We start from the raw sequence: 23,962 nt of genomic DNA on the forward strand, positions 1-23,962 counted from the left end.
GACATTAGATAGGCTGCTGAGTAAAGCCTTGCATGGGTTTTCAGAGCTGATTCGAGCACTGCAGTGCATACAGCGAGAGATAACAGCAAAACAAAATCAAATAGTGTCAATAAACCATTACATTGTAACATAGGCTATTTTGTTAGAAAAGGTTCAAGTAAAAGACATTAGCGGGTTTTATTTTGTAAGCGCAGACCGGAAGTTGTGCTTCTTCTGCCTACGTTAGACTTTACAGCAGTTCTTCGGTAGCATTGAGCTCACACGTCGCCCTCACCACAACATCGCACCACTGCGGTAGGAGCGGGCAGGCAGCAGCAAAAGCAGCAGCAGAGGTGTATCCGGCAGCCACTGTTCACTTGTTCCTGCACGACAAAATCCAAGTGGGCGAGTGTGTCTCTCTGCCGACTTTATCACAGAGGAGGACTTTACCTGAGAGGACGTACAGCAGCAGCACCAGTAGCTCCCAGGGCAGTCCTGCAGCCCAGCGAGAGCGACGGACGGAGAACTTTTGGCTTGATTCCCCCCACCACCACCACCACCACCACCCCCCGGTAACCTTGGAAGTCAGACCTGATTATTGAGAGAGGATGGAACTGCTTCTTCTCTCCATCACCTTGTGTTTGAGCGCCGCTGTCCCACAGCATGTGACAGGTGAGTAGAAAAGTGACCGGCTGTCATTATCGTTGTTATATTTTTACACGACTAGCCCTTTAGCTTGGGAATACAACGGATCGACCAAGTCTCTTGACATATCGCTCTGAAAGTGACCAAGTGATTATTTAAAAAAAATAAAAAAAAAAAAAAAAAAGGGGGAATCCCACATTAATTGCGCAACAAAATGCAATGTGGGTCTCTGGTGAGTCTGTATTGTTTGCGGAATACGAGCAGGCTGTCAGTACGCTTTGGCAACATAGATCAGTCGCTCGTAGGCTATGTGTGCACGACTCGTTAGTTAATTGTTTTTAAGGACACTTGTTTGAGTCGATCAAACGGCTAACTAAATATTTTCAATCTGTGCGTAATTCCTCTTTGATAAGGGGCCACACCAGCCCGTGCATTAGGCGCGCGCAATTAAGGTAAAAATGTGCACTGCTCCAGTATTTTGTGCACCGTTACCGATCATCTTCAGCTGCTGGCTTCGCCTCTCTGTGAAAGCCTCCACTGGATGAAATAAGCCGAGAGTCCAGGTATAGCCCTCGTCGATTAATTTAAAAAGGACGTCACTTTTCCTTCTTTAGTAAACTGAATTACGCGGGGGGGGGGGGGGGGGGGAGATAAATGGGAAGCTCTTTTGCATGTGGGCTATAGACAGACCCAGATGCTATCAGTTAGAGGAGACAGAGATCCTCCTGTGTTAGTAGCTGTACCATTATTGACGATGATGACATCACAAGAAGGTCAATTAGAGACGTCTAATGTAGATTCTTGCCAAAAACTGTTAGTCTGCCTTCTGTAGAGAGGAGATTGTTGTAAATTTACAGATTAACCCCCTGGATCAGCATTCAAACCATTCAACAGCCTCCCTCCTTTGCCCTCCCAGCACTCTGGTAACAAGGAATGTTTAAGCTTTCGCTTGCTATATGTTTTCCATGAACAGAAAGAACTGTACCTGTGAGATTTTCTGTAAGGAAAACAGTGAAATCCTCATGGAAGTGGGTCATGCCATCCTCCCTGTCTCTTTTCATTTAGCAACATGCTTGCCTCAGGAGTCACACATGTCAGACAGACCTCAGTCTCTACACAAGGAGAGTGCCTTAAGCAGAGTTTTCAAAGCTCCCTAAGCCTCACAGTGTCAACTCAGAGTCAGCCGTTACAAGCCATAATACTACCCTGGTAGGCTGGCGTAATGAATGCAGAGGAAAAGCAGGGTGCCGTGGGTCCACTTGTTTCAAGGCTCAGTGAGTTAAAAATACACCCTGAACTAGTGCCTCAATTAATCATATCCCAGTTAAATTTGCAGTATTGTAAAGGGATTTTTGTGCATCTGTTTCCAAACTGAGAACAGCTGTAATCACATCAACAGAGAGGAGCTGGTATGAGGAAGAGATGAAGGTGCATGGAGGGTGTTAACAATATTTGATCTGTGTTTGAACTCCCTTTTATAGCCAGCTTGGCAGCTGTTTTAGCATTGTAACTGCTTCATCCCTATCAGTCTGAGTCTGGGATGTTTGAGGGGAAAAAAACATCCCACGGTCAGATTGACAGGGCCCCAAAAGCATTCAAACTCTATCCTAAAGACAAAGATGGAAATAATAATAGATAGCAGGTGTCTTGAGAGATAGCTGCTAACAAACACTCTGCTGAGGATGTCACAGGGTGCCTCTGTCCACTGAAACAAATTGATGGGGTAGCAGTGTTACGCCTTCAGGTAAAACAGACTGCATTGTTCCAAGTCAGTGTGCAATACATCACATCCTCCGGTTGGTTACTGGTGCTGACTCTCACACATTGTTTGGGATCCTGCCTGTCCGCCAGGACAAAGCACATGACTGCACCCGTGGGCCCTCTGAATGGAAATGTAAGATGCTTTTGTGCTTGTTTAGAGTCAGTTTTGCGGAATTTTATGCATCTTAATTTTCGTCTCGGTCTTGTTATAATTGCTGCTCAATTAGAGCCTTTTAGGCAAATAACAGCCATCTGGAGTGGCAGTGTGATTGTCGGCTGTTGGTGAGTCATGATTAGCGTTAATATTGTTGGTTGCTATTCATTTCACTCAAAGATTTTATGTGTGTAACAGCTGAAGAAGTTTGTTAAACACAAGACACTGAAGTAGAAATATTGGAATTTCTGGATTGTTTGTGGCTTGATGCTCATCATGCTCACAGACTGTAAATTTGTGGGTTTCAAACTGACAAAAGGCTGCCTCCTTGTTAGTAGGAGTGATGTCTGGTACATTTGAATAAATGATAGATCTAGATGGAAATATTAGCTCGATGTAACTTAATATTACCTTAAATTATTAACTTACCTTTGGAGAAAAAAATACAGGAACACGTTTTTTCCTTGAATGTCCTTAATTTACTACAGTCTTAAATAAATGATTTAACTGGTTGTCCTTGTACTGAACAGAAACATTTTGATCTTTTGTATGCAAACAGTTGAATGAATATTAATGAGAGATGCATGTAGATGTTGGCGATTTATCTAAAAACTCATTACATTTACTGGCCTCTGGAGGTTATGGTTGATGTATGGGTGACTTTTAATAACAATGACCTACCTCAACAGTGCCCTTCACTCTGGTTTTAAATGGCAGAGTCTTCAATCAGTGGATAGAGGTCAGACCTCTGTCAGATCGGCAGCCATTATAACCAGAGGAATTAAAGCAACTCATTGGACAACAACCCATGCAAAAGGAAATGCAACACGGACTATCAGACCATAGGAATCAACAACATTGGCACTGTCTTTTTTTCCATATTTGTGGAACTTAGTTGGGACATTCATTGTCAGTGCAGATGTTTCTTAATCCCTTTTATATTTGAGAAATACCTCATTTGTCTTTTATGTCGAGAAGTTATTGGATACAATGCTATTTGTCTTTGCTGTAGTCGGGCCTCTGTTGTCCTGCCTCCATTTCATGCTTGAGTTATTGGGAGTGCACTAGAGGGACAGTTATAGAGGTTCCAAGGACACGTGCAGATGAAGCGCTGACCAAAGAACTTTAATATAGGCCTGACATGTGGACAGAAGCACAGTGGTAAAATAAGTTGTTTGAGCCAATTCGACTCATGTAAGCTTTGAGACAAACTAAATGACTGCGTCACTGTTCTTTTGTTATTTCTTTGTAGACAATGTTTTTCCTTTGTAATTGAGTAATCAAGTGACGACTCCGAAGTGTCTCACTCAACTAAAATACTGGAGCTGCCGATCTAATGTGCTTTAGGTGCAGCTCCAGATTCTCATGGTGACTTCAGATTCATCAACCCCGCATTTGTACATCTGAGAGTGAAAAGGGACAATGTTTCAACTCATCGCAGAGACAAAAGACAGATACTGAGACTGGTCGTCAGTGAAAATAGCCTCTTTTCACACAAGTGAAAGCCTGTTTGACCTCTAATCCTTAAATCAATGATTCTATTCACAAAACTCTGGAAACATTGATTCTGACTTTTCCCAGACATGTTAAAGGTCTATTGTTTACTAAAAACAGCATGTAACATTGTGACGACTGGTTTAAACTGAGTGTTTATCTTTACATTCTAGTAATGCCTATGTCAAAATTCAGACCGTGACCATGCCAGGAAAAAAAGGCGGACAGAGCCCCCAGAAAACAGTAAAGAGATTACATGAATATTTCGTTTGTAGTGTCAGTTCATGTCGCGTGTACAGCAGTTTTTCAGCTAAGAACATGTAGGAGCCTCTGCTTTCATAGTTTGAGCATTTATAATACCACATGCTGGTAAGTAAGTAATCCCACTGGGTCACGAATAATACTGACTCACTTCTGGAGGCACAGTCAGGCCCATAGTGTGTGTGTGTGTGTGTGTGTGTGTGTGTGTGTGTGTGTGTGTGTGTGTGTGTGTGTGTGTGTGTGTGTGTGTGTGTGTGTGTGTGTGTGTGTGTGTGTGTGTGTGTGCGTGTGTGCGTGTGTCAAAAAAGCAACAGCAAATAGTTATGTGATGCCTTGTGTGAAATACTTGAACTATTTGGAATCGGTCATGGGTTTGAAGCTCACTGTTTTTGTGACTTGGGTCTTATCAAAAGAAATATTATTTTAAGAGAAAAGCCATCCAGACACATCACATTAAGATGAAGGAGATTATGTATATTTATGGTACAGTTAATCTAAATTGTTGTTTGGACAAATCACGTTTAAGGTTTATTTTAAGTTGAATTATTAACATTTCTGCCGTTAGCTCATCTTACTGTCACTGGAGGGTATAAAGTGGTAGGTCAGTATTTTATTAAATAGGCCTCTGTCTTACACCCAGCACAAAGAGGGGCCAACACAATGTAAAGATCTTTGTTCGTTTCAGGCTGACACGGTTTAAATAGCGAATGTACTTGTGCCCGTGTGAGCGCCCACGTCGGTCTTAAACGAGATATGGTCAGGTGCATTGTTGACAAGTTGCTATATTGACACAGCTGAAAGCAATTGCGCGGTTGACCAACAAAAAGCTGGTCTTAAGTCAATGTAAGGCAAAAGATTAAAATGAAAAGGTTACCATGTGAAAGATAATTATTATCAGTTTGCTCAGTTTGCACATGAACAGATCTGATTCCTGTGCAGAAAAGCCTTCTTTCCTACTACTTGGCAAATTCACTGTTATGATAGCAATCCACCAAGGTAGAAGCACACCAGGCTCTTCAGGGGAATGGGAGATGACACACTGATTAATTTATTTCACATTACATCCAAAATGCACCTATGATTAATTAAGTGACTAAGTACCGCCCCTTTGAAGCATGCACTTTACTTTGCACTCAAATTATCTGCAGTTAAACTAGTGAAAGCAGATTTTGACTGCCCTAAATGCACTTTTAGACTATGTGCTTAGACTTTTAAAATAAAGCCCAACAATTATCCCTCCGCCATTAAGACCCACTTTTATTATTACTATACTTCTGTTTTACTGGCCACCACAACAAGATCTCCACCACTTACTTTAAGCAGGCACTGAATACAGATCTAATACAGACATCCTAAAGGTACATTCTTTGTTGAGGCAATGTTTAAATTAACTTTAATGTGGCGTAGAAATCAAGTTTTGATAAGTGCAGGTTTTGGCAATAAACAGCATGCTCTGAAATTCATCTTGATACCAGAAGATCAAAGCTAATTGCAATCCCGTTTCTCAGCTAGTAGGACTATGTGCATTTGTATTTACTCACATACTGACAGCACCCGGGGAATATGGTGAAATCATTTTCAAATTATGTATATTTTTTCATATGTTATATAATTTTATGTATTTATCACAGCATGTTATGGCTTAATTCTGATGTTGCCATAAATACTCATTGCACTGAAAACGTTCATACACAAACACAAATATGAGTGCATGTTTAATTAAACTGTCAACAGTGCTATTATCTTCACAATTATTGCAGTAATAGTGTAAGGTTACACTGTATGTTATATAGCTTTTAGTTTTCTCCAAAATAACATTTGAAGTCGTCAGGTTGATGGTTCTGATTCCATTACAAACACTAGCCCAAATTGTACTATACGCAGTAGTCTGACACCATCCAACAGTGTACAGGATTTAAATCACAGTAAGACTGGTGCTTTTAACCTTAGAAATACAAAAATATAAAAAATTATTTAAAAAAAAAAGAAAAAAGAAAAAGAAGAATTTTGCACTGGCCTTGTTGCTGTGATTTACCTTCACTCACATGAAATGTCAAAGCACACATTCCATCATTTTTCTGCTCTTGTTAACTTTTACAGTATAATTACTTTGCAGGAACCCAATTACTCCTTTTGGGAATCAGTAAAACGCTGCAGTTTGATGGAGAAAAGTGTGATGTCTGTGTGAGAGAGGAAAGAGGGGGAATTTCATGTGGCTTCACTTGAAGTGCTTTTTCTTGTTTGTCTTCAAACTCATTTCATCTATCTATCTGTCTGTCTGTCTGTCTGTCTGCCTGTTTGTCCGTCCACCCGGGTTTGGGAAGGGAGGCAGGACTGCAAAGCTCACTGGGGAGCATCAGGGTGGATTTTCATTGCATTCCTTATGCGAGCCAAACACAATTTTTATGCTGTTGTGGGTGTGTCTGCTGAGCGCTGTGGACTCGGCCGATTTTTCGGGGAGGTGTCACACCAGCGTCAGCCGTTTGCTATCAGTGTTGGTCATGAGTGAAAGAATCCACCTCTCCACAGCGGATCAATAAGCAGAATACATTATTTTTGATTAAATGCAGAACTGCAGAAGCCTGTAAGACTAAGGAGGTGTGTGCAGTTTCAGCTTGTTTAGGTTCTATTGGGAAACCAAAACTTTAAGACAAAGAGGTTCAAACTGACGTGCAATTTTTGCTTGTACACGGAAGGATGAATGATGTGTAGATCTTTGAATGTTTGATGTTTACACAAAAACCCAGCTCCTGACACATTCTTGTGATGTAATATCTGCTCTATATATAAGGTATATAATCTCTTTTAGTGTTTGAGTGCGTGCTTGTAATGTTTTTTTCCATCTTTTTTTCCTCTTTCCTAACAATGCTTTCAGCGTTATAGTGCTGTCAGGTGTGTGTGTGTAGGGCATCCAGTTTCCAATTAAGTTTGTAATGGGAAGAGAGTTTGTGAGTAACTTTTCAAATAAACCTAAAGTTTGGAACATTCACAAGTAGGCTTGTTTTTATTGGATAAACATGCTTTAGCCCGCCTTAGTCTAAATAAGATTGAGGAGTTAAAGTTATGAGCTTTGCTTCTGTCTGATTTAGTCTCTCCATTAGGTTTTGGAACATGGCTACATTTTTAATGAGCCCAAGCTATTTATTAGTGATCAGATAGGTGTTGGTGGCTTAAGTTCTTACATCCAACAAGCCCTAAGGAAATGTGGGCTTGTGATTCCTATTTGAAAGACATACCAAAGTCATGAGGCCCAATGTACAGACCAAGGTTAAAAAGGTAACTACAATCGTTAACGTAGTCCTCTCTATGATAAATGTACAGTTGTGGTACTACAGATGCAAAAAAAGAGATACATTCTCATCTAAATTAAATAAAATACAGTCACTGGTTAATAATGTCCTAATTTAAAATTAAACGCAGGTGTCGTCCGTCTTTCACTTCTCTCCATTCATTCTTCAGTCTAATTGATGTTGTCTTTTTCCTCTCACTTCAAGAATGTGTAGAAGACAGGCTTTATTTGAGGACGCGTTGTGCATTTCGTCCTAGACTCATCAGCTCTGGAGTTTATAGAATTATTTAAAGTATATTAGTACCTGAATTGAGTATGCAGTGTGCTTTTCGGTTTGTGTGTGCATGTGTGCTCAGATGTGTGGGTTATTGTGTTCAAAGCTTGGAGAGGTAACCCAGAAATGTCATCACACGAAGTCTAGGCAGCAATTCTGGCTCTTTTGCACATTGTGGATGTGCATCCATACTTCACTCATTTGCCAAAACACAAAACAACATCCCTTTATTTATCATGTCAGCCAGCCCACTTTTATACTCAATTTTTCTGAATGCCAACGATGAAGTGTTTGGTGAGCGATTTACTCAGAGCAAGAGTATCTATAAAAAGAAAAGGTAAACATGTTCAAAATTTGTCTTTGATATTATCCATCTGCACATGCCAAACTTCAACTGGAAGCCCGTGCTTCAACTCAAATATGAACAAACTTCCCTGGACTGTTTCCAAGTGCTTTTCAGAGTGGTTATTTGAGGTAGCGTAATAAAATGTATACTGACCATTGAAAAGTGAAGTGACATTTTTTAAAGTGGAATGTCTTCAGTCCAGATGTTTTAGATTACCCCTGGGGTATGTAGTACCAGACAGAGTAAGAGAGAGAGAGAGAGAGTTGAGAGCCACGATGAAAATCCTCTTTAATTCAACATTCGATGAACAGAAACCGCTCACCTTCAAACTTCAAAGTAAGGCCCATTAGAAAAGTGGAAAAGTATAATCGTCTCCTCTGTGTAATCGCGGTCCATTGTCACTTACAAAAGGATAAGGGTTGCAACGAGTTGCACCATTGTGGTAATTGTTAGGTACAGATATGATTAGATCATGTTTTTTCCACCAAATGTAATTCACTCACTAACTCGCACCACAAACATACTTCTTTATGTTTTTTTTTTTTCAAAAATCGAACCACATAGTTTTGCTGCCTGAATGTGACAAAACTGCAGCTGTTTCACAACATCAACTACGTGCTTGTTTTAGTCACCATGATGATGAAGGTCTGTGACACCTGTCACTGGTACTGCCTAACGGTCAAGAGTTATTCTGTCGATTAAATATTAGGACATGTTGGTCCTATAGAGGCACTAAAGAAACACACACACACATATATATACATATATGATATATGTGTGTGTGTGTGTGTGTGTTTCACAGGTACTTAAGTGTCCTACAGTTTTGAGTTGCCCGTGAACCTCTCATGTCCTTACCGTATTGGTTGGTCAGGTGTCGCCGTGTTGCCAGCCGATCAGGACAAGCAGAGAGAACTTTTTGGTAACCTACCGGGTTCTTAGAGGGGCGGGAGTAACGACAGGAGAGCGCGAAGCAGAGAAAGCGAAGCGGAAGACGAGGGAAAGCGGGTGAAGATGTAGCAAGTTGTACGTTCAGAAAATGTGTTTTATTGTAGTTAGTTGTTCGAGTTAGAACCGGAGTATTTTATAGCCGTGTATGATCCCAATAAAACCAGAACGTGAGCCGTGTTGGAAGCCGTGCATGTCTGTAAAACTCTTAAGTGCCGCTGAAGTCATTGCCCCGTGTGGACTTGGCTGCTAAGAAGCTAACGGCTTGGGACTTTGAACTCACAGTGAAAGTATAACTGTATTTTAAGCTAACCCGGCCTCTCTGCACCTTAGTCAGAGTCATACGCTTAAATTGGGCTATTGTAGAACCATTCCTAAAATCTATATTTTCATAAACCCGTCCAATTCACCTCCCACGCAACAGGGGTGTGATATGAAGACCCTGCACTACAATTGGAATTGAGAAGGTGGGCTACATGTACAATAGTCTTTGTTTGGGTTTACAAAGTAATGTCTTCTTGCCATCTTCTTATAATTTGCCTGAAGTGAGTCATCCATCTATCCACCAGGTCCCTCTCCACCTGTCATGAGAGACTGGAGCCAATCCCAGCATGTGCATTACACCTTGGCTGTATTGTCTGTCACAGGGCCAACATACTTAAAGATACACACACATTCTCAATTCTTATATTATAATGAAGGGTGCTCTTAGAATATCTGTAGTGTGCAGGATGTATCAGTTACTGCGTAGTCTAGAGGAGCACCTCTGGTTTTATAACGCAGCTATGCCTATTTTAAGACTTCTGGTGAAACAAGAGGAAAGCAGAAAGAATGACACTGGGAAAATACAATCTAAGCTTTACCTAAGAGCGCTACAGTTTTGAGAATCGTATCGACCTTTTATTTGAAAACTTCAAGTTTCCCAACACATTTAGTTTTCTTCCCATGTTATACAGCCAACATAATTCCACTGACATCATTCACCAATGCTGAACACTGTCTTGTTTCTTCTATTTTGCTTTAAAACCAGGCTTTCCAGCAGTTTGCTTTCTGTATTATTCTCCACTGCTTGAGGTTTATGAAATATTTACCAGTGTGATCTTTCTAACCTGCCTCAGTTGTCCTCCGTAGGTGTGCTCTATTGCAGATGCAGGCAGTACATTGTAAACACTGTGCTTGAAAATATTGCACTGTGTCTAGCATTAAAGCTGTGAAGAGTCTGATAAGTTAAATTAGCAGCTGAAAAAGTTCAAAAGTTGAAATCGCAGTACATTTTAAACCAGGTTTGCTGCATTGAAGAGGATTTCTTTGAGATATCTCACCCTCTCTCTCTTGCTGTCTCCATCTCTTTCTCTCACGCACTCAAAAACTCTAGAAGTTATAATTATAACACATCAAAACATGGTACTCAGGTGGCTGCAGCAGCTGGGCAGAGATTTAGTTTGATGTTATGAATAAAGCCATTGGACAGGTTTTGCCTGCAGTCTGCATTGGAATGGTGCGTTTGCTTGTGAAGCATCTGTTTATTTCACCGATGCATGCTTGTCTGTTTGTGTCTGATGCTGTTCAGTTATCATTTACTCATTTCCGAGTAATGTGTGAAATGAGTTCAGTGCTTATTCAAAGAGACACAAAATAATCAAGGCAAAGTAGCCATAGTGTGATATTTTGAGGTCCAGTAATCACCCTTGACTCTATGTGATCACTCATGAAGCTACTATACACTGAGCCCTTTCTTGCTCAACACTCAGGCTCTTTGAGTAAGTAGTGCCTGCTACATGAAATTCACTGACCAAGTGGTAAGCAGGATGAAAAAAAATAATTTGTCAAGGCCAGCCCTTTTCAGTACACACAATGCACAGCTTAGGCCAGTGGGTGTGAAGTACGAAAGGGAACTGGGATCAGAAGATATATTTTTTACTACTTCTTCATGTTCCTCTAACATGCTTTTAGTGTTGCAGAGCAACATCACACAGTGCCATTGTAACATTTTTCATGGTTTAAATTACGAGTATGACCTTAACCAAGTAAGCAATTGCACCATGTTAAAGACCTGCTAGAGACAGTGGAAAATGGTGCATTGAATGTTAGCTGCATAGGTGATCATATTAACTTCATTAAACCCAATATGCCCCTAAATTAACTGTTATGCTAATTGTGATAAAGCCGCGACGAAGTCATATGTGTCATGTGTGAGATGACATTTAAAGGATGTCTTAATGGAATCATTTTACATTTTTGGGAAAAACGCTTATTTACTTCGTTGACAAGTATAAAGTGGAGAGATTTGTACCCGTTTCTTATGCAGCTAGAGCCAACGGACTGTAAACTTATCCCATGTCTCATTTGATTAATCTGTGCATAGATCCAAGATTGCATACAGTAAGCTGTTTTAAATGCTTTGTGTGCAGGACTCTTTCATGAAAGTTTCTTGTCACTGTGAGTGCACCAGAAAACCAACTGATATTTTCCCATTAAATGGTAATTGTCATATTTACATTGTATGGACCAAACAAAGACCATAAAATATGATAATTAGTCAGCTTCAGAGGTGCTGGTAGGTAGGGTCGGGTACTAAACTTATATCCTTTTTTTTTTTAGCACTGACAGAATTTGTTTGATTGTATTTACTGACGTCGACAAATGCCTTGGTACCAAATTTTCAAACCTGGGCTACATCGGCGCCAACATGTTTTTGTTAGAAAATGTATAACTTTTGCAGCGTTTACACAGGAGACGAGTCTCATCAGGGTCAGTGAGCATACGTGGAACGTAGCACACACGTGGATTCTAATTGGGAGGCCTGACTACGTAGATAAATCACTGTTTCAATTTAATGTCGCTTAAATCTTACATTAGAAGACCTTATTTCACTCTTTTCAAACTAAAGTACTGGTATTGAAGTTAGAAAATGGAGACATTTTTTTTTAACACTGCCCACCCCTACTGTTATGTGAAATTTTGTTAATTAGACAAAGCCAAGCTCTCCCTGTTTCTCGTCGTTCTGCTAAGCTAACAGAGTTTGTTACTTTTGGCAGCAAAGCAACTTTTCCATAAATCTTTCCCTTAATGTAATGCTCAAGAAACAAAAATGTGAAAATATGAAATTAAACACCTTTGCTGGCTTAATCAAATTTGTGATTGGTTATTTGAAGCTATCTGTCTTCCTGTATCTTACGAACACTCGCTAGAACATGGCAAAAAGACTAAACATTTGGATTTGCCATACTAGTGCAATCTTTGTAAATTTTGAATCAAAGCGTTGCTAAGTTACAGAGTGTATTTGTGTGGCATGATTTCCATTTCATCCAAAATGCCACATGGAAAACATCATGACAACAAGAGAGCTAATGAGGTAAACAGTTAACGAACAGGGTCAAAGGAATGCCTCCATGTGCTGTTGAATATGCATTAATCCTGTGAATTAGTGACACACTTTTCAACTAAAATGCATTTTCCCCTTCGCCTATTTTCCTTTCCTCGCCTGTAAGTCTGCGCTGGCACTTTCCATCACAGACACCTTCCTCTTCGGTGGTTACTGTGAAGATTCAGATGAAATGTGAGCTCCACTTCTTTATACATGTTTGATGAATCTTTTTATGCTGCTTCTGGGATACAAGCATGAATGTGGGCGATCTTGTGTGGAAAAAAAAAAAGGTACAAAAGATGGGAGGTGTCCAAGTTTGTAATGAGGATAGCAAGGCTCTCCTGGCTCATGAGCAAACTAGGGCATCTGTAATGAGTGTGCAGAGAGACGAGGGGGCGGGGGCAGAGAGAAGACAGGGAGGCATGTTGCGAACTTGCTATTACATCAGCTGTCCAGTGGATGTTAAGAGGAAGTAGGTGTCAGTCAGAGCTCCCACTCAACAGGAGATACTGAAGGACTTTGGTTAAAATCACTCCCTTCTGACCTCATTTATGTGTTTTTTTTTTTTTACAGAAACTCAGCTTGCTTGGTTTTTAACAGGGCATGTGCAGTTTCTCAATAAGTTTGAATGGATGGCGAAACACCCGGTCGTGTTTGTCAGCAGAAGAAAACACAAGCACTATTATAAACAGGACGGGGAGGGAATTTCACTATGCGACCATTATTTACACTAAAAACCATGTAAAACTACATTTTGTTAACTGCAGTCTTGCACGGCCATGAACATGTACGTCATGGCATTACAGTCCTATATTCTGTTCAAGACTTGCATGTAGACAATACTGTTGAAAATCTTAATCTGATAAAGGAAACCATTTCAAATGTAATGTCACTGCATTGCCAAAATGATATGTAATGGCAGTATTGAAACAGGATTGCGAATCCAGTAAAATATTTACTGAACCAAATTAGCTACGCCGTCTCTTAATTAGCAAGAACCTGAAATAAGATCCTTATGAATTATATTAATTGGCTCAATCCATCAAAGAGCTTTGATGTAAATTTTTTTCTCTGCCAGTCTTTGATTTAAATAGAGAAGGAATACTGTTTGGCTTTTTATTTTTTTTTCTGTGCTTTTAATTATAATTTGGTATGTCTATTATGGTACGAAAGCACTATTGTTATTCAAGGCGTTATTATTAATCCCGGTTCTGAAAAATAAATTGCCTATTTGGCGGCTTTAACATGCTCAAAAACGTGGCACACTCGTATTGTAGTGGTTTTCACGAGTGGCGTGTCAAAATGGCTCGCTAGCGCCCCCTAAACAGATGCCCCGGCAGCTACATTTACCTAAATGTACGAAATTCGTTGGACGATGCGGCAAAGTTTAATGTTTCGCTATGACACAGGAAGTTGATGTTAAAGGTCAAAGGATGCTTGAAACCTCACGAAACGTGGCACATACATCTGGCGTGGTGAGACGATACATCTAATGTGTGTGGCGCATGGACGTGGCCAAACGGCTCGCTAGCGCCCCCTAAACTGCAGCCCCGGCACCTAGTTTCACCTACATGCACGCTGTAATGAAGAATGTAGAAAATGAACAGAGTTAGTTAGAGAAGCTGCCACCAGAAACACGGGTAACCAGAAATGAGACAACACACTTACTGCAGCACATCAGTCTCTTATTGTTGTTTGGAAGAATTGCTCAGGTACAGTTTATTGTGTTGGATCTTCAGGATGGACCACCTGAGCTTTGCTCCTTGGATGTCGTGAAAGTTGCCAAGTCCAATGTTGAACTCCCAGATGAATTAGACATTCATGACTAACGCCGGATGCAGGAAGTCATGAATTATTAACTTCTCTAACATTAGGTGGTGCTACTGCATCTGATTTTTATAGTGATTTACAAAGGCAGCATGGTGTTAATCACCTTTTAGGAGTTAAAATAACATCCATCCATCCATTATCTATAACCACTGCATCCTGAACTGGGTCACGAGGGGGCTGGAGCCTATCCCAGCACACTTTTGGGCAAAGGCGGGGTACACTCTGGACAGGTCGTCAATTCGTCACCATAAATAGACAGATAGAAACAAAGACCATTCACGCTCTCATTCACATCTAAGGGCAATTTTTTGTAGACTCACCAGTTAACCTGACATGCATGTCTTTGGACAGTGGGAGGAAGCCGGAGTACCCGGAGAGAACCCACGCAGATACAGTGAAAACATGCAACTCCACACAGAAAGGCCCCAGAACCCTCTCGCTGTGAGGCAACAGTGCTAACCACTGCACCATTAAAATAACAGTTAATGCATATTTTAATATCTTAAAACCCTCATGTAAAAATGTTAATGTAGTTCTGGAGCTACTGCACACTTTTTATCCTGTACTGACTTCATGGTTTATACTGTAAATGGGATATGCTTTCACCCCAGGAAAGCTACAGTCCCAAGTTGCTGGAAAATCCTGTGAACCCTCTATGCCTCGGTCTGAGTGCATTATCGTTGCCCCTGGCCCATGATGAGGAGAGGTATCGATCTTATCCTCAGACGAAAGCCCTCTTTGCACCTCTGCAGGGCTTAGAGTTGGCTGAGGTAGGATGCACAGTAATGAGAGCAGAAGAGGGCAGAATGAGGGACCAGCTTATTCCTAACAAGGATAGAGACCTTTTCACTAAAGAAAAGAAAACAGCTAGCTGGGCATTTTTTTCAATCCCTCCCTTAAAGTCACTCTGCTCTGTCTTTCAGTGAGAACAGTTTAGGTCTTAACCACACCATGCACTGTAGCTGTGATGGTCTTATCTGGAATTTGAGGCTCCTATGGGAATATCTCGGTACAGACTGTCTGAAAACTAAATTTGGTTTACTCTCTCTATGAAGTCAGAGAAGCAGTGGAGGTGGCCACAAACGATTAAAAGCATTTCTCAGAGAAAATGGTTTGAGCTTACCCGGACCGAAGAGGGTAAGATACCTCCGGCTGGGAAGAAAGGTCGGCAGTCCTTTGAGCCCCATGGTTTGAGGCTTTTGTGGCAACAGAAGTTGTTTTTATGAAAAGGACTCCAAAGAGAGAGCTTTGTGTGTGCAGCCCTTCAAGTTGATTACATTCGGTGAAGCCTCAAACCTCACAGTGACCAGAGCTCAACCACACCATACCAATTATGGGTGCTGATTTTGGGTCATGAATGCTGTAAGGTTTGGTGAGACTTACCTGGCACTTAAATAATATTGTGTGGTGGTTAACATGGTGATGGGAGTTGAAACAAACATTTGTTTCATGCTTAAGGAGAGATGAATAACTTAAAGAAAAGAAGTATGTATTCCTTACGGTTCAAGTCAGTCTGTGTTAGTGCCTGGTAATACCAGAAAGTGGCAACATTTATTTGTGCATACCAGCAAAATAGTTGATTCTTGAACCTTTATATTATAGTGTCTACTTGGAGTTGCTAACAGGAAGTTGAAGAAGTAGTTTGACATTCAGTCTCTGATGGTTGCTTTTGTCTAGTAGGTCAAGTGCCTACATGGTTCGTACTGCGAAAAGTTCTCTGATTTTTTTGCCTGACATCCCTCTTACACAGCCAATACCATCATTTTTTACATTTTGGACTCTGATAACCAGTTACTAAAAGGTCAGCGCAGTCAAGACAGTTTACAATTGGTCAATGGTTTACATTTTTGGTCCATGACACTTAAGCACAGACTGATTTTGCAGCCATGGGCAAGATGACTGAAAATGAGAATCCCATTTCAATAAACTGACCTAACTCTGAAATGTCTCTGCCTTTAGATTGACCTGTTTGAAATGAGGAAATCACGAGATGGATCTTTTTTTAAATACTAATCCTGGCCCATTCTGCCTCCCTTTTACCACCTGTAGAAAATCTGTTTAGTTCAATGAGGAGGGAAGTTTAAAGGACTGCCCTCAGCAGTTGACTGACTTTACAGGAGCACCTAAGGTTGCTCTTATCTTCAAATGTCCCTGCAATGAAGACCTAGATCTTTTCCCTCTGGATGAGGACCTCCCAAAAGCTTTCACAGACTTTCACAGTGGCTAGCATACGCTCTGTTATCAATACCCATTTAATCTGTTTGATGTGCTGCTTTTCAGATATCTCTCTCTCTCTCTCTCTCTCTCTCTCTCTCTCTCTCTCTCTCTGTCTCTCTCTCGTCTCTCATCTCTGTGGTGCCTTTTAATTCCAGTCCATGTTCCCTATGTGTTCCTTTTTTTCCCCTTGTTGTGCCTTTGTCTTTATGGAGCTGTATCTGAACAGTAGGCTGTGTGTTTGGCTTACGAGGACCACACTTTCTGCCTTTCTAGTCTTCCATGGATATGTAGCATTTTCAGCCCTCTCTAAACATCTTCTCTCTCCTCTCGCTTTCCCCTCCCCGAGGCCAAAGCAAGTTTATTCCCTCTAGCTATTACATCCAATTAGGAGGAGTGAGAGTTTCTCCCCTCCTTCCTTTCTACACTAACAACGTGGAATACTCTGAAATGAGTCAGGGTTTTCTCTTTTCTTCTTTGATGTGAACAAATTACACTTCAGATGCACACTTGGCAAGGAAACAAAGATCCCGTTTACTCTTTCAAGTTTGGATTCTTTGTCATTTGGTGAACAACATGATACACAATAAAAGGAGAGATCACTTTGTGTGGACTGGTACCTTCTTTGGTTTGAGCTATTCTCCCCCAGCTTTAACAAGAACAGGTCAAAACCTAGTACACATGGTATCTTCAGTCCAGCCAAAAAACACTAAAAAATACTAATAACTAATAATGATAAAAAATAAATACTAGCTTAAGCTTCAGTTGAATCATAAATATGTGTGCATATAGTGTGGTTTAATTTCAAGGGGTTGCAAACGGTGAACATATTTCAAAGTTAGTTCTCTCTGAAGTGGGAGCTTTACTCTGTCTTTCCATTAACACTATCAGCTGTACGACTAGTATTCATGTCATATTATACTGACTTACAGTGATGTGGTTCCCCATGGTTTTTCTATGTTCTGCAGATTGTATATGAGCCAAATCTCTGCATGAACATTTCTTCTACGTTCAGAGGCCCCTTTATTGAATGTAAATCAGCACTACATATAAGAAGAGTGACGTCTTTCCTTTCCACAAGTTAACATCCAATGTTTTTTTTTTTCCTGCCAAACAATTTAAGGGAACTTAAGAAATACTGGAAACTGTGTGATGCACATCAGCACTATTTGATTAAAGAAAGAGAGAAAACATGGTTTTGGTGATGCATTTTATCCCTAGCATTGTGCATCATACTGACAGTGTCATGGAGCATAGTGAGAACTAAATCCTTTAAAACAGATGGCAGATCTGGTAGGTGTTTGCGTTAAGTGCATCCAAAGCCTGCGACAGCAGCTTTCCATGCCACAAATGATAAAGCTAGAGCATGTCTGACTAACAGTTTGGTATATCATGTGTTTACAGGTGATACAAAAATCCTGTTGTACAACTAAACCGAAAATGATATGTTTGTCAAGCCTGTATAGAGCTCATTTTGAAAAGACAATAGTAGTTAACCTTTGGAGCTCCATCTCAGATAAAAAAAAAAAAAAAAAAAAAAAAAAAGAAAAGTAAACAATGGTTTCTGATACAAAAGGATGGAAAATAGCGTAAAACTTCTGAAAACAGCTTGTGCTGCATAATGAGGTCTGAGTGCTCCAGGACTCAGGGAGCTTATTTGCTTTTGTTTATTGGTTGTACACACTTGGGCAGAATTTGACTTTCATAGATGAGGGTGAAAGCAGCATTTTCATTTTGGTGTGACCCATTTGCTTAAGATGGAGGCGGTCTGTGTATTATATGGAGGTTTTTGCTTCTTGGTTTGTTCTGCTTCTTCATTCTGTAATTATCTTTTTTGTTGTTTTATCTCACTCTTATAGTTCCCTTCTTCTCAGCACTGTTGTGGTATCATTTTTCATTTGAATAAACAGATCAAATGGAATGTACATTCTTTTTGAAACCGCCCAACTCTCTCTGCATGTATCCACTGTTTTGCTGTGATGCATATTTGGTGCTACATTAAGTGAAGCTGGGTTTTGATCTTAGTACATGTTCATGTTGCTAGTCATGTGGCATTTGTAAAACTTTTTTTTTACAATAATAGCATCAATAATGTTTAACACACACATATATATATATATATATATAATGTTTTTTTTTTTTTTTTTTTTCAAAATACATGTAAATACACTCAGTGCAATAAGTTGCAGCAATTCTTTTGGTTTACCCCAAACTCTCATGGGATGATCAGATGATCTGTGGACAATGATTCATCTGCGTAAAGTGCCAAGTTTGAGACATTTATATTGCAATGTGTAAAACATAGAGATTTGGGATATTCGTTACATGTTAGGAAACAAAGCGAAAATAAAATAACATATTTTCATAGTTGTATATTACAATGTGTACATTTTCCGTGTCACATTTAGGTGGCAGAGAGCGTTTGAGCAAAGCACTCTGGAGTGCACAAACAAAGTGCTTTCTGTTGTTAAGGTTAGGAAACAAATTCACTTCCGGTTAACATCAGGAAAGAAAAGTGTTTTTGGTTAAATGTAATTAAAAGCATTGTGTGTTCTGTCTCTGTAGATGTTTTCTGTATTAAACCAAACCAAAATCGTGTCCTAACCAAGTCATTCCAGAGCCTAAACATAACCATAAAAGAAATGTAATTATGCTCTAGTTACATGGAGATTGTACTGCAACACAATATTTTGGAGAGTTGTCTGTGATGCTTTTTAGTGATCCATTCAGTATCGACATATTTGCGACATGCAAACTACATACATTCATTAACAACGTTTCCTTACTATGCTACTAAAAAAAAACCTAATACAGTCACAATAATGTTGCTTTCAAAACATATTTGCTGTTGGAAATTAGTTATGTATAAAAGTCGTTTCTAGGAGATGGGTCAACATGCCTGACAAACAACATCTCAAAAAGAATACCAGCTGCACTTCCACCAGCCTCTTTGCCAAAGCAAATCATTAAACACAACCACAACCCTTTTTCACATAGGAATTCTTTTTTTGAGGAGTAGCAGTAATTACTCTCAAGATTAATGTTTTTGTTTTTTTTCTCAGTGGACGGAGCATGTTTCAATTTTCTATCTCTTACATGTGGAATACAATTTTAGAATTTGTAAACAACTTCAATTAGCAGCATCAGAGTTTGCGTTTCATTGACAATTGTCAGTAAATTGTCAATTTCGTGTACTTCTGTATTCTTGAGGGTAGCCTCTTGTATAGTATGGACAATCAATAGTGACCACAGCAAAGTTGAGAACATACAGTATTTGGTTTTTCACACTGACACTTAAGAGGAGACTTTAAAAACATATTGATTCCATGTCGAAAAAACACAGTATGAATCCGACCTTGGATATGTCTGCGTTCTGTATTGACCACATTACAAAAACACTTCCCTATAGACAGACGGATCCAATGGGCTTTTCTTTATGTTATACTTGGAATAGCAATTTGATGCTCTATTTGACTGAACATCCCCTCCACATGCAATCACACACAGTATATACTTCAGTCTGTGCTATTATGGATTTTTATGTTTCTTGTTTTTCCTCTCAATTCAGTCTGGCAGACTTGTACAAATTTTAAAAAAAAAAGACTCCTTGATCATTGTTTTGCCCAGAACAGTCTGCTAAATTAATGCGAGAACACGATATGTATAGCATATTGTAAATATGTGGGCATTTATTTTTAATTATTGCAAAGGATAAGTCTCCTCAGATTAGGTTATATGAAATTTGTTTACCTTCTGTGTAATCAAATAAAATATGTTGATAAGAGAAATAAATGTTATTTCTGTCACACATTTCAGCATATAATTTCTTGTATATATCTTTTATTTACCACATGCCTACAGAAGAATAAAGTTGAAATTGCAGTTTACAGCACACTGGTAATATTTAACATTTCCTTCAGTACAGGGTTCACTTTATTTAACTGACTCGACTACAGACAGTTTTAAAATTGTATAAACTAATGTTAAGATGTTGAAGACCATAGCATCCTTCTCTGCTTCATAAAGCACTGCATGTTTTCCTATAATAAACTGTTTTGGCAGTGCTTTCATCACTACATTAGGAAATACACCTGCGAAGCAAACATTGTATACATTGTAAACCATACTGCAGTTATAGTATTTGTTAGAAACATTGCAAAAAGATGTGTTCTTTTTCATACTTGCTGGTCTGTTTTTCAGAATATTCCTACTTTGATGTCTTACTTAAAATAGGTTGAAATGGAGTGTAAAGCAGCTCCAGAAGCCAGATAAGTTGTAAGGAAACATGTCTCATGTCAATCTGGCGGGAGGTATATGTATTTTTCCCCTTCATAAATCACATGTCAAGGAGCCACTCGTTAATGGAGGACTTTACCCTGCACTCCAGCTCCACTGACAAAAAAAGTAAAATGAGGATGGATGGGTTATTTACTTACAGAGAGGCAGTGTTTACCACTCCACTTGATATAAAGGGGTATGCTACTGCTGTCATTAGCAGGAAGACAAACTAATGATAAGGAAGTGCCTCAACAATGCCTTCCCTAATTATTGTTGGTATTGTGTCTGAGTCATTTCACAGTTAGCCACCCACTCTTTTGCAAAATGATTTAATGCTAATAAGCACTGCTGCGATGAAACAAACACTTTTAAGGGTGATCCTATGTGCAATGAGCATCTGCTGGTGGTAGGAGATTGAGAGAGAGAGTGTGTGTGTGTGTGTGTGTGTGTGTGTGTGTGTGTGTGTGTGTGTGTGTGTGTGTGTGTGTGCGTGCGTGCGTGTGTGTGCGTGGGAAGGGGGTACAAGGAAAGGTGATATCTGTAGTGCTAATGTAGCAGTGCACAGACGGCCGTATGTGCCACAGTGCCTCATTTGCAACAAACCCCTCCAGACATTGTTTTCTTTTATTCTTTGTCAGACAAAAATACAGTAATATATACTGTAAATTTAGATTTAAATTACAAGAGGGTTTATTGCAAGCCGAACTGACTTCTATAATTGTCTATAAAACAAATTGAAGTAAAAAGTCTAGAGAGTTTTTGCAACTTCACCAGTCCAGAGCACTTTTCTAAATATTCTAACCTTGTAATATAAGTGGCATTCTAACTTGGCGAGTGTAAATGCTCACGAGGCTGAATAATGCCACTTATATAAATAATAACTCACCTAGAATTGCCATTTCAACTTGTCTGTAACAATTTGTGTCATTCTTAAGCTGCAGCTGCCTGGCAAGTTGATTGTGACAATTGATACGGCTCATTTATGGCTGAAAACACATGGAACATTTTAAACGTCGACTTGACTCGTGCACTAATTAAATGCAGGTTTGTGTCAAATTAAACTGGTTTGTGTGATGATTTTATGGACTCTTACTCATACTGTAGTATTCTGATTAATACAGCTCATGGCTCCTGCTCACTGCCAAATGCTGGAAAGTGAACATAAAAACTCCCAACAAAAGTTTCACTGCTTGAGATTCATAACTAGAGACGCTTGACAGACACAAACAGGATTTGTCAGCCCCAGCGAGCAGTGTCTGGGCTGCCGGCATTAGCAGTGACAGCCGACTGTCATTCTTGATGCTACACTGTTAAATGGGAATACGATCCATTACCCAGATTGTTTGTGACTTTGTCATGGTCCGACTGGCCATGAAGGTAAGAGAGATGAGACTTATAGAGCCCTGATGTCAGATCATTTTACTCATGTCTATCTAATATTGCTGGGTTTTCAGTTAAATTCCAACTAAACAATAATGTTTGGCAATATAAAGTTCACTGAAGCCAACATACGATTGCTGGTCACCATGGTTACAGCGCTACCTGCTACCTTGGACCGATCTTGTCCATTCGCTCATTCTTTCCTAAAACAACAACACAAGTTTATCATGTCAATCTGAGGGGCAGCCACTCGTACAATATAACACCTACTGGATGTCAAATAGGCTCTTCTTGTAAAAATAAATACCATTAAAATAAAATTAGTCCACAACCTCTCCAGGATACAAAGCATTCATCAGACCATTGCCATCAAACACGACACCATGGCTCCGTAGACTGTGTAATGCACTGCTATCATAATTACAGATAGTGCAATCATTGTGTTGACCTCTCACCCAGACAAATGTAGGTACATCAAAACAATAATGTTGTCTGAGTTATGGAAGCCTTCTGGGGTTACAGGGTTAATGCTAATGCTGAGGAAACAATACTGAAAAAGCACATTAAATATTTCATGCAACCCAATGCCACTCAAAACAATCTGAATGTATTGACCTCTTCACATTAAACTTAATGGACTATTATATCTTGAAATTATAGATACTTTTCTGATGAAAATTGATAGACATTTTATAAAACCTTCTCAGTGTTCCCACTGTCTATCTCATCTCACAGCCTGCTAGTCATATTTTAGGCCATTAATAAGTACACTATAAAACTGTTGTACTCACTTCTTTATCATCACAATAATTGAAGTTGAGCGCTGAGTTTTTGCCATTGTCAACAAAATCACCCACATGTGCTTAGAAACTCAGTCAAGAATCTAAGCTTTTTAACAGTCTCATTTGCTTTGTTGAAATTTAAGATGGCTACATTAAAGAGAAAAAAGTAAACCCAACCACATCAAATGAAACATTTGGTGTGGAAATCTGACAAAGAATGTCTCTCATGTAAGACAACAGATTGTTCCTTTTATTTGTGCTGTTGATGCACCAACGGATCATTTATTCTACCAGAGGTGCCAAATACAATGTTTACTTGATGAAATCAGGTTAGGATGATTTGCAGTGAAGGTTTTCTCCATCTTTTTGCCCAATGCCTTTCACCTTCTCCGATTCCATTTCTGCGTTTCTGTCAATTTGTAAAACTGTGATTCATATGGTTTATCTGAGGTGATCCAAATGCATTTTACACTTTCATTCACTATTTTCAACCATTTTCCTATCATCACCTAACTCAAATATATCACATCTACCTTCTGCTCTGCAAATGTCCAAATCATCGGAGATGCTTTCACTTGGTGTAAAAGCGCTGTGATAAATGGCACTGTGACATGTCATGTCACCAACGGTAGGACTTTTTTTTTCTTTCTTATTTTATTGAAATTCTAGACAGAATTTGTTGCGAATTGAAATGGAGGCAATTGCTTTTCTAAATGAGGCCAAAGGTTGGGGCAAAACATTTTTTAGTTACAAGCTGTTAGTCAATGTATCTGTTTTTAAATGCACCTTTGATCTATATCGTGCCAGTCACCATTTAGCAATGAAATAATTTGATTTTGCTGTTGAGCCTTTTGTTTAAAATAATTTTTAACCAAAGTGACCATATCAAAACTACCTATAATGTTGAATAATAGGACGGTTTACATGAACACATTTGCCTGTCATGTTACATGTACTGTATGT

At 39.4% G+C, this 23,962-nt stretch overlaps 1 protein-coding gene across 1 annotated transcript in view; it reads left to right on the forward strand.

Annotated features, from left to right (window-relative positions):
* Positions 1 to 249: 249 nt before the first annotated feature.
* edil3a (EGF-like repeats and discoidin I-like domains 3a) overlaps positions 250 to 23,962 on the forward strand; it is a gene marked incomplete at its 3' end in the record, with an annotated part of 67,718 nt that continues 44,005 nt past the window's right edge. The window contains exon 1 of the mRNA XM_069699645.1: positions 250 to 651. Within this exon, the coding sequence (XP_069555746.1) occupies positions 588 to 651 (64 nt within the window). The remainder of the gene's footprint in view (positions 652 to 23,962) is intronic.

This window comes from Brachyistius frenatus, unplaced genomic scaffold (assembly GCF_029030835.1).
Source record: "Brachyistius frenatus isolate BFR_SWC_R1_liver_20210118 unplaced genomic scaffold, ASM2903083v1 Contig_31, whole genome shotgun sequence".
Lineage (NCBI taxonomy): Eukaryota > Metazoa > Chordata > Actinopteri > Embiotocidae > Brachyistius > Brachyistius frenatus.